At 36.8% G+C, this 11,602-nt stretch overlaps 1 protein-coding gene across 1 annotated transcript; it reads left to right on the top strand.

Annotated features, from left to right (window-relative positions):
• The first annotated feature begins 405 nt into the window (after positions 1–405).
• Nabp1 (nucleic acid binding protein 1) lies at positions 406–11,068 on the top strand. The gene is made up of 6 exons (XM_027924972.2): positions 406–1,150; positions 1,439–1,577; positions 3,701–3,772; positions 5,404–5,479; positions 5,947–6,013; positions 6,991–11,068. The coding sequence occupies exons 1-6, from the start codon at positions 1,060–1,062 to the stop codon at positions 7,158–7,160; spliced, it is 615 nt and encodes a 204-aa protein (XP_027780773.1). The 5' UTR covers positions 406–1,059; the 3' UTR covers positions 7,161–11,068.
• The last annotated feature ends 534 nt before the right edge of the window (positions 11,069–11,602 follow it).

Raw genomic sequence — 11,602 nt, 5'->3', positions numbered from 1 at the left:
GAGCTGATCTCCAAATTCCCTTCTGGTCCGAAAACTCCAATGTTACAACCATGGAACCATTCACCATCCCAGCCCGTTTTTCCTTGATCCTGAACACAGCTAACCATGCCAGAGCCCTGTTCTAATTCAATTGCATACTTTTGCACCCGCTGAATCCTAAACTCAATCGTTCCCGTGACCGCAGGACCAAAGGGCATGGGTTGGGGACCGAACGCTGAGTGGCAAGGAGAGAAAGGGAAGAAGACCCTGACGTTGGCCAGCTTGTAGTAAAAGCCTGCAGCACGAAAGTTAAGCAGGGAAGAATTGACGTTGCGCAGCGACGGAGGGCGGGGGCGAAAGCGGATTGGCAGGCTGGGGGCGGGGCCAGCACTGACAGCCCCGGGGGAGGAGCTAAGGAAGCTGCGTGGGCGTCGTTGGTTCCTTTCCATCCCTTGGTTTCCCCGACCCTGCGCCACGCGGGCGTGGTGGCGGGCGTGCCGACGCCGTTTGACGTCACAAGGGGCGTGGCTGCCTGGTAGTCCACCGGCGCGCGGGCGCGTTCGGCAGTCGCAGTTTGGGACGCGGGGCGTGCGGTTGCAGTTTTCTTTCCCGTTTTGCTGTCACAGCCGATTCCTTCTCCGAGTCCAGGATAGACTGGGCGCGCGCCCGCGTGTGTGTGTGTGAGCGGGACTCAGGACAGAGGTGTCCCCTCACTGTCTTTTTTTTTTTTCTTCCTTTTATCCAAAGAAGGCAGTTCTTACCTTTGCCTCCCGGTCGCCCATTTGGGAGCCCGGCTGGCGTGCGGAGTGGTTCGGGTTTTATTTTTGTTTTCTTTTTTTCTTTTTTTAATTTTGAACTTGTGAGCGCTCCCCCCCTCCTTTTTACCCCCTCTTCCCCTCCCCCCAATTTGGGCTCAGTGCCGCCAGCGCTGGTTTCCTTGAATAACCGCATTCTGCCCATTCTCTGGCAACCCTAGCCTCAGTTTGTCCCTCCGCCCTCGCCCCTGGACCGGGAGGGTGGGAAGCCTTGTCCCCGCCCTTCCCGTCCGCGTCTCGGCAGCGGTAACCGCACCTGCTCAATATGAATGGGGTCAACGACCCACCTCTTTTTATAAAAGATATTAAGCCCGGACTGAAAAACTTAAATGTCGTCTTTATTGTCCTGGAGATAGGTAAGTGGGGTCTGCAGCCCACCCCACCGCCCCATGTGCGCCCCGGGTTCGGAGGGAAGGACGCCGCCGGCGGGGCTCCCCTCCCCCCTGCCCGTCCTCCCCGATCCCCTCCCCCACCCACGTGGTCCCAGTGGCCCCCGCCGGCGCTCTGATCCCAAGGCGGTGTGAAGCCAGGGCTCGGCCTCTCCTCTTTCCAAAAGTATTAAAATACGGAGGAGGAATAGCTTCTTCGGACGTCCTCGTTAATCTAATACGCCCCTCTCCCTTTTGATTTTTAAATCTTCACAGGACGCGTGACCAAAACCAAAGACGGCCATGAAGTCAGATCGTGCAAAGTAGCAGATAAAACGGGCAGCATCACTATTTCCGTGTGGGATGAGATTGGAGGTCTCATACAGCCAGGGGATATTATTCGGTTGACCCGAGGGTAGGTGTGTAAAAGAAGGTGGGGGGCCGGTGAGCCTAACAGTGCAGATTCTGGATTGGCTGGCTCCCGGGATCCTGCCAAGTACTGAAGTTCCATACCTTTTCTGTGGGCTGCTCTAAAGTTTTGAGCCCCTTTGGTGTTAATATTAATGAGCTGCGTTGGAATGCAGCCCAACCTTGCAGGTAAACTCGGTAGATTTCAGACAGGAAATTCATTTCCTCTCCCTCCAATTTACAGGGTAGTTATGTTTTAAAATACTGGCCTTGGAGTCATTGAGTCTTTCTAGTAGATTGGTATAGTCCATAATCTTTTCTAAACCTTTAATTGAGTATATTTAGTTCATTTCGATCTCTCCTCCTTTTTTAATGACTTGAAATCCTTCCAATAGTTTTTTTTTTTTTTAATACTTATTTTTGTGGACAGAAAACTAATTGGAAGATTTAGTATTTTCTGTGGTACAAATTTGTACTCAGAAATTAGACAATGTCTGGAAGCCTCATTCTGTAAAATGATTTTTTTCTATTTTCTGTCCTAAGGTCAATGTGGTAAGGCCAAAATGTACGTAGAAAAAGTTTGGCAGAAAGACTTCTATGATACCTTCATTCAGAAGATTCAGGTGGCAAATTGGTGGTTTTAAAAAACAATTTAGCACTTTTTTGTTTTGGATAGACTAAGTTAAAATTTTTGCCAAATCTTTATCTTAAGAAGACAAAAGGCCAGGAAAGTGTCTTGAAAACAGAAGCTGGGAACTTTTGTGATCAATAGAATTGTAATAACTACAGGAAAAGTTGGTGGAGATTGATGTTGGTTAGTGAGTAGAATCCAAGGAAATATTTGAGTGCCCTGGGTGTAGGAGCTTAGAGCTCTTTGATACTATCTTATAGGTCTTACAACATCTTCAGGAAGTGAGGTAGAGTATCATCAAAGCAGGAAATGAGAGTCAGGACTTAGACATTTTATTCTCGCACACTGACTCATTATGACACTAATTATGTTTTTTAAACTTCCACATCCTCAATTTACACAAAAGAAAATTCCTACCTGGGAGAGTGTGGTAAGGATTAGCTTAATTGAAGTTTTTTGACCCCCCAGAATATCCTTTTTCCAGTGATTAAAACTACTTTATACAAAAAACAGTATCTCTTTTCAAGTATTTCCTGTACTGTAGTCAGTCATGATGTTTCCATCTAAACATTTGTCAAAAAAGCTAAAACTCATTAGCTGTACTATTTAAGGGGCCCAATGGTTAAGAAGTACAATTTATTTATTTTTGATGCTGGGGATTCAACCCAGGGACACTTAACCACCAAGCCACATCCCCAGCCCTTTGTATTTTTTATTTATAGAGATAGTCTCTTGCTAAATGCTGAGGCTAGCCTCAAACTTGCAATCCAGCCTCGACCTATCTAGCCACTGGGATTATAGCTGTGTGCCACTGTGCTGGCTAAGGAGTACAATTTAAAGGAAAATTCAAAACTAAAGAAGTTCTCTTTACCACTTTATTGGGAACTCTTCATCTTGTGGAGGTAGAAGAAAAGCAGTTAAAATTTGGCTATACCATGACAATAAGTGTAAAAGGAAACATGGGGTGTTAACTTATTACATCTTGTGGCTGAAAATAATAAAAATAACTTCATACACACACACATACATATATAATATAAAGTTGTAGATAGATGCAACACCTTAATTTTATTTATTTTTATGAGGTGCTGAGAATCAAGCCCAGTGCCTCACACGTATGAGGCAAGTGCTCCACCACTGAGCCACAATCCCAACCCCTAAAAATAACTTCTGCTTAAATATCTGCAATTAAAAGCTTTTCCTATATTGACTGACTACAGATGTAATTTTAAATCATCTGGGGCATAATAATGCTTGTTTTGCTAAAGGAAGTTTTCTTTCATTTCTAGGGTTGTAACTTAAGTAATTGTGTCACAATTTGGTGATATAATTTTCTTTGTATTTTTTAGTAAGCAGCAAGTTTATGTTAGAATTGTATTTGATTTACAGAGGGCCTGATTTCCACTCCTATCCCAATACAAAATACACAGTATAAAGGTTTATTTGACTTACATAGACTGAAATATACATCTTTCTAAAGAATTAACGTTTCTTTTTAGATACGCATCCATGTGGAAAGGATGTCTGACACTTTATACTGGAAGGGGTGGTGAACTTCAAAAAATTGGAGAGTAAGTATTAAAATGCATTTTGTACAATTGAATAAATTACAAATGTTTACAGAATAATTGGTAGGTATAAACTATAAATCACTTAATTGGCTTTTTTTGATGGATACTAGTTTTAACAGCTATTAGTATAGTATCCTATGTTGAGGATATCCATTTTCCTGGCAGACAGCAGTAAAAGCGGCAATTCAGACCAGCCTCAGTGGGGCTATTTCTGGTAGGTTTTAGAAACATGCATCTTTTAGGTGTCATTTGAATTGAATTCCCTCATCTAGTGATTCATGAAAAATAGAGCAAGCATGAATTTCTGGCCATGAGTTTACATGTTCTTTTTCTTTTTGTGTATGGGTGAATTTGTACTCATGGTAAAAGGACTTGCAGCAATGAAAACTGAAGTCCTCTATTTATCTACAGCCTAGGTATGGTGCAGGCAGCCGCAATGCGAGCTTCCATACACTGCTACCCTGGTAATGATCTCCACCCAGACCTGGAGAAACCATCCTCTCTAGGGGTGTAAAGGTAATTCAGCCTCCATGTTAGCCTAGTCATTTGGCTTGTGCTCATAAAATATGGTACAGGCAATGAGCCAGATCTTTTTTCCATTCTATTGGTTAATGCTTAAACATCTGCTTAATGTCCATTAAATTGGAGGATATTTAGAGAGAAGTCATAAATGGCACCAAAAAGAAAAAACTCACACTGAGAGGATGAGGTACTTTGTTGGGAGAAAATTGTTAATGATGAAAATGAGCTTACAAGCTTTTTTAAAAATCAGAGACTGAAGTAACACTTTGTCTTTGCTAGAGGAAAAAATTTGGATCCACTCATGTTTATATGTAGAGTGGTATTATTAGCACTAAGTATTATGAAAGGTTTTAGGGTCAGTATTACCAAACCTGTCCTGACCTTCACGTATGCAGAGGTATTTACAATAATGTTTGATGGTTGGTTAAATGAAGAACCACAGGAAGTCACTTAATTTCTTATGACTGCTCTTTGTCAGGGTCTGTTTAGGATTACCTAAAATGGATTCTAGTTTCTTTTTAGTGGGTTAAGGAACTAAGAAAATACATATTTGTCAGTTAGTACATATCATGTAGTCACCACAAGCTCCGATATAAACTGGTGGCTTAATATAGCCAGTTATCTGTCCTTTATCACCCAGAATCCACTCTTAACCTTGGATGATTATCTTTGCAGATTCAAAGTGATTGGTCAAAAGAGGGACTGGATGAGAGTGTGTGAATGGATCAGTGCAAATCCATCACCACTGCTGGAGAAACCACTCTGGAACCCTAAACACAGTTCACTAGCATCAGCCTGTCTGGAAAAACTGGACAAAGATTTGTTTTTGTGTCCAAAAATCCTTTGACATGATTTTTTTTTTTTTTTTTTTTTTGCAGTATAGAAGAATTTAAATATGAAATAGAATGTTTTATGTGTTGTAGATAGTTGGATATTTGATGTTTAATGGGATATACTGATTTTAGAGACTTTGGTTATAATGAATAGCATTAGTTAGCATTTTGTTATTCATTTGACACCTAAATTCTTCATTACCAAACCTTAGAAATATTAAGGAAAGGTTGATTAACTTCAGAAGTCTATTTAACTTGTCCTTTATTTTCTTTCAGATTTTGTATGGTTTATTCAGAAGTGCCAAATTTCAGTGAGCCCAACCCAGATTATCGAGGACCGCAGAACAAAGGGGTAATTAATCCAAATATAGAGTGCATTTTTATGATTGGGCTAATATGACTGTGAACTATAGTTCTGTACTGAGGCTAATCCTGTGATACCCTGAATGTAATGAAGAGAATTGTAAAAAATAATCTTTAAAGTAACTTTCATTAAAAATACTCAATGAGTCTGTTTAGGGCATAGAATATTACGGATATATATATATATATATATATATATATATATATATATATATGCACCATTTAGATTTTGTGGAGTGAGGAGTCATGTCAGGAAATACAGGATGTAACAGAAGCTAAAAAAAGGTTTGGGTAACATTCTTGAATCTTTTACCATTGAATGGACTTAGACAAATTTTTTAAAGAATTGTTAAAAGATAATTTTACAAAACCATTAAAACTTTAAAAAGGGTATAATAAGTTTGTAATAATGAGTGTTATTTTAATCTTCATTTGTTTAAAACATTTTTTTTTAAGGCACACAGTGAACAGAAGACTAATTCCATGAATAGTAATATAGGTACAGGTACATTTGGATCAGTGGGTAAGTTTTTTTTTTTTTTTAATTTGTGATTAGGTATATACATTATGGGAAGTGTGAAAGATTTAGAGGAAAAGAATATCTTTAGGCATAAGTAAGTACTAAAGGTGAACTACTAATAAAAAGGGAATCTCCAAATGTTTTCTAGAAGGCAAATAATGTGTACTTGCAAGCCAATTTACTGAGCACATTCTATAAATTTTGGACCAATTTCAGGGAATATAATATTGAATATTGACTAATACAAAAGACTGGTGTATCTGTGAAGATGTCTGGTACTATTTTCCCACTTTTATAAAAGTTCTGTAATCTAGTTATTTATAATAGATACAGTATTAGTAGTTATGTTGGTACATTGAAAGCTGATATTCATATTAATAGTTCTGAAAAGTAATAGTAAATTAACACCTTAAATTTTCATATATTATTAACTGCCTTTTTGAAAGATTGGCATTTATCCTAACAGGTCCTTGTAACCCCTGTTAAAGGTTTTTGGTTTTTTTTTCCAAGTTTTTATTAAGGAAAAGTCATTAGATTTCATTAGAATAAATGATACTTTATTTGACCTGATTGCATATTTTGGCACAACTGATCATCACACTGTGCCGTCTAAAAAAGGATTATGTTGTCTGTTTTGAAAAATTAACCATATTTGAGCAAAAATGTTGGTACTCAACATTTTTTGCCTTTTTTTTTTTTTGGTAGTATAAGCAGTGCATGTTTTTTTTCCCTGTTTCTTTTCTAATCTTGTTGCCCAAATTGGCTTTTTTCCACTACTAACACAATATCAAGTTAATGTATTTATAGTACTGATACATTGTAAAAACCTAAAACTAGCATTTTTTTCCAGTGTAAAAAGTTTGTTTTCCCTAATATTTAAAAGCATTAATAGATATATTGGAACTTAAAATATGTGTAGTTACATAGATTATTATAGACCTCTTCTGAAGATAGTGATGATTTTTTTTATTCTTTTTTAGGAAATAGCCTTCAAACTGGCCCTGAATCAAGGGGATACCAACTTTCATATGCTGGTGGAAGCAATGTCCGGGGACCTATCAATACACAGCTACCAGGAGCTGCTAATAATCAAACAGTCATGACCACAATAAGTAATAGCAGGGACCCTCGGAGAGCCTTTAAAAGATGACCTATGCCAAATAGTCACATGTAGTTTTTAAACTACGTGCCCTACTTGAACACTTAGTGCACTTTTATTTATTGTTAACTGTGAAAAATATGTCCTTTATTGGTTTCCTTTTACGTTTTTGGTTTGTTAAGAAGAGTGGTTTTTTTTAATAGCAAAACTGTTAAGCTGCTCAAGTCTCCTGTTGAATGGGAACACTGAAAAGTAGGGGCATATATTTTTAGAGCAAAAAAGTTATTGGATATCCTCTAAAAATTGCACCCATTTCAAGGGTGAGTTATTTAAAACATCAGCTTTATAGCCTCTATGAGTCTTCTTATGAATTTTGTAATATTTCACATAAGGCTTAATGGGAGATGTTCTTTGTTGTAAATTCAGATATTGCCAACTAAAGCAATAACCACCAAAAAAAACCCCAAACAAAACAGAAACTTGGTCAATGCCAGCAATAGTTTTTGAGTGTTTGTTACTCCAAGAATGAATGATTTTGTTGAGTGACTGCCATTAAGATTTCCCAAGAAACGAATCATCTTAAATGAATCATCCTAAATTGTTTCATTACCAAAAAAGATTATCAGAATTATGGAACAGAATGCAATCTGTATTGTAATATGTAAGTTTTAGAAGAAAGCTACTTTGCTTTATTTTCAGATACTGCTCTTAACATTTGTTATTAGCGTGGATTATATTGAAAGAAAATTTTAAAAAAGGCCTTGAATATTTATTTTTGAATCTACCATGTTAAATATTGAGAAGTTTAATTTGAGAGAGTTATAAAGTCATAATAAACATTGATCTAATTATTTTTAAAAATAATTTTGGTGAACATAGTGAAGGTGATTCAAATTGAATTCATATATTAATATGCAGTCTTTAAGTTATAGATCCTAGGTATTTACAGGTACTCAGCCTGAACTGAAAATCCTAGGTGGTACTTCAATTTGTGTGTGTTGTCAAAAGTTTCTGAACACGATTCACATAGCCTTATTAAATAGCAAAAGTTAAATGACAAAGAAGTGATTACAGCTTTATTTAGAAACGTTAAGGTGGAATTTATTTATGTGTCATAAATGGTACCCACTTCTACTTTTTACTGTAGGGTGGTTAACTGGCAAATTTTTCTTTTGTTTAGAATTTACCTCTTAAATATTTATCTCTTGAATAAAACTTGCGTTAATGTTAACAGATTTTGGAGTTTTGGAAAATTAAAGTACTGTCAGATGTGGGTTACTGTTCTTTCAGTCCTGCCCTCATTTTCTTATTTGTGATGCTGGGCTAGTTATTACAGTTGAGACCTTCTCTAAGTCTTTGATTCTACAACTGTAAAAGCAAGTAAATAATATTACTTCTTTGTGTAGTTAAAGACTGCAGTGTGAGAAATTGGAATGATTTCTGCTAAATAATAAGGAGTCAAATGTTTGTCTGATCATACCTCAGGAGTACAAAAATGCAGAATTTAGAAGTATTGCTATTTAGTGTGATGAGATGAAGTAGAAAAATAACTTAAATTTTTCTTTTGTGATTGACACTGCCTCAATAATTTAACCTTGTTCTATGATTTTATTACTTATTAACAAGTTTCTTTTTTCTTAAGGGAAGCCTCCAAAACCAAAGCAAAGTGAATTAAATCCATAATGAATATTTGCCTTTCCAGTCTTCTTGGACAGCAGTCATGAAGAAATTAAGAGGAAGAAAGTTTCTACCTTCCTTCCTGGTGCTTTCAGCTTTCAACTGTGAAATAAGTTTAAACAACACCTAGTGAAACAAAAAGCATTTAGCATAGAAATGCACTCAGCTTAGGATCAGGCCCCCTTGTCATTTCTACAGAACAAATCTGAATTGGATCAAAACCTGATCAGAGCAGGTTGTCCTTCAGGCAGGGTTGGTGGGAAGTTGCTGCAGAATAGAAACTGAAAGTTGAAATCCATGAGGTCAGATGATGATATTTAATGGTGAAGGCTAAACTTTAATAAGGTTCTCTTGTAGTGTCAAACTGTGTTTGCTTTTACACTATAGTTTTAGTAATTTGAGGATACCCTGAGTATGTGTAGTTACAAATATTTGTGACATATTTTTATTATTTAACATTTTAAATGAATGTTTAATTTGCTTGGTTGAATAATACCAAGGAATAATGCTACAAACAAGTAGATGAAGATTAGTAAAAGGTTTTACTTTATGATACAAGAATTTAAAAGTAAGTGGAGGTGGTTAGCCTTCAAGAATGTACAATGTTGAGTTTTACATCAGTCTGAAAACACTGGCAGCCAATAGTTCATATTCTGTATAAGAATCTGACAGCTTAGTTGCTTAAATGACTTCCCTTTTCAGTGTCATTAGCATAATGATTGTTGCTCCAAGCCTTTTCAGGCTGCATGTGACTCTTAAGATCCTTTCCTCTAATGTGTTTGAAAGCATTCTAGAGACCACAAACTGGAAAACCACGAGAAGTCATATTTGCAAAACACTTTGCCAAGCAATTGTGTTTTTTAGTCTTGGGATTCCCTGCCTTATTGCTGTTTTTTTTTTTTTTTTTTTTAAGATCTAGTTTTTCTTCTCTTTGTCTCCTGTCTGGTTGGGAGTCTGAATATATCCAATAGAAAAAGATGGTGAATTCTCTAGAATGGCCAGTAAGGGGGCGTTAGAGGCAAAGGTACCTGTGTGTTGAGTTCCAGACAATAATTACACATTAGAGTGATTAAACAGTTCCACATTTCACAAAATAGTAATGATTAACAGTTCAGGTACAATTCTGAGGAAATCTAATTATGACCTTTGGAAAGCAGCTCTTGATCGTGTGTTATATTGAAGGAAAAACGAAAAAAAAAAAAATTTACTTTCCAGATACATCTTCTGCAGATGCCTCAAATTTTGCCTTAATAAGAGTGTATGAGAATTTGGATTCAGATACTGTGTCCACATTACCCCAGGTTTCTGACCTTAGAGGATTTATTGATGTTTCTCAAAGCACACACTAGAGAAAATCCCAAGTCCAATTCACCTGCTAAGCCATTAATTTAGCCTTTTTCCATGTTAACCCTTAGACTTAAAGACACTAAGAACTTTTTATCCATATTAGATAGCCAGTAGGGTAGAAGAATATGAACATTTTAACACTTCAATTGGGAAGCATTTCTTTTAAACTTTGTGTAAAGTCAAAGTTTTACCCACAGTTTTATTGTGGATCCTTAATTTGAGAACATAACCAACCCAAGTTTGGATGTTTTGTCTTATCAAAATTTGTGCATCTGCACATGGTTGATACAGTTTCTTGGTTCATATTCTGAATATAGAATAACATTGAACATACTTGAATAAAACTCGGTTTCTACACCTACGAGATGCCCCAAAAAGTTTCGAGAAATGGATTGCTCCTCTGACCTAGAATTTGCAAGTGTAGGTCTGGGAGGAAGACCTGCACTTACTCTGAAGTACCCTGCATGTCTTCTGCTCTGGGGATTTCCTCATCACAATAAGATCACAAAAGTTTTCTCAGTTTATTTTATCTTTATGAAGCTATAGACTACTAAATTTGGGATTGTACATGGAAAATAATTAGAAGGATGTTCCTCAAAGCAAAGATTCAATGGCTGCAGCAGATAGTTCTGAGAATAAGAGGTTGAGTGGCCTCTGGATATGAGCACTGCAAATTTTTGAATTAGATTTAAAGTAGAATTAAATAACATCAATGTTAAGATCAAATCTCTACAGCAGGGTCACATGGCTTCTACTGAGCCTACATGTCAAGTTAAAAGTAAGATTTTTTTGCCCTAACCTTTGGTTAAAAACTTAAAATTTTTTGTTGTTGCATATTTCAGCAAGTATATGTTCGTGGCATCTATCTACTCTTGTCCCTTAATTCCCTATGATAAGAAGTCTAACCAAACTAAAAAATAAACTGGAGCATGATATTCCTGAGAGTATCTGTAGAGCCACCCCTCTTACACCTTCAGATCTCAATCCTGTTTTGTATAGAGAAGCAGCTACAATAAATATTTTCCACAGTTAATATGCAGGGCATGATTTGCTTGCCATGTGAGGCTAATCTTAAGTTTCAAACATGGCCCTAGTAGGAGATTAAGCTCTTGACATGTTGGACCACTGAAAAGAATAAAAATAGGGTAGTCTGCACTAGTGCTTCTGTTATCTGGCTTAGGGTAAACATGGAGAAAAGGTTGCATTACTGTTGGATAACAGTTTTATGGTTTGAGCGTAAGGAAGAACATTAAGTGCTAGATTGTTTAATTCTAGTTTGAGTAAACAATACTAGACATCAAGAAGTAAATTTCCCTTAAACAGATTAAGCCCTAACCTATTAATGCTATGGAAAATATTGCAAAGTTTCATACTTGTATTTGTCAATAGGACTGGTAGAAAGTGTAAACTATTTAAAACATCTTTTGATGAGTGGTTTAAAGAATTGAAGTAGAACATGAAACTGCCCT

Source organism: Marmota flaviventris, chromosome 11 (genome assembly GCF_047511675.1).
Source record: "Marmota flaviventris isolate mMarFla1 chromosome 11, mMarFla1.hap1, whole genome shotgun sequence".
In the NCBI taxonomy this organism is placed as follows: Eukaryota; Metazoa; Chordata; class Mammalia; order Rodentia; family Sciuridae; genus Marmota; species Marmota flaviventris.
The sequence above is the reverse complement of the archived record's forward strand: the minus strand, read 5'-3'. Positions and strand labels throughout refer to the sequence as shown.

Coding starts and splice junctions, on each gene's coding strand:
- Nabp1 (XM_027924972.2), top strand. CDS start 1,060: ATGAATGGGGTCAACGACCCACCTCTTTTTATAAAAGATATTAAGCCC. Junction 1,151..1,438: donor CTTTATTGTCCTGGAGATAG/GTAAGTGGGGTC, acceptor AAATCTTCACAG/GACGCGTGACCAAAACCAAA. Junction 6,014..6,990: donor AGGTACATTTGGATCAGTGG/GTAAGTTTTTTT, acceptor ATTCTTTTTTAG/GAAATAGCCTTCAAACTGGC.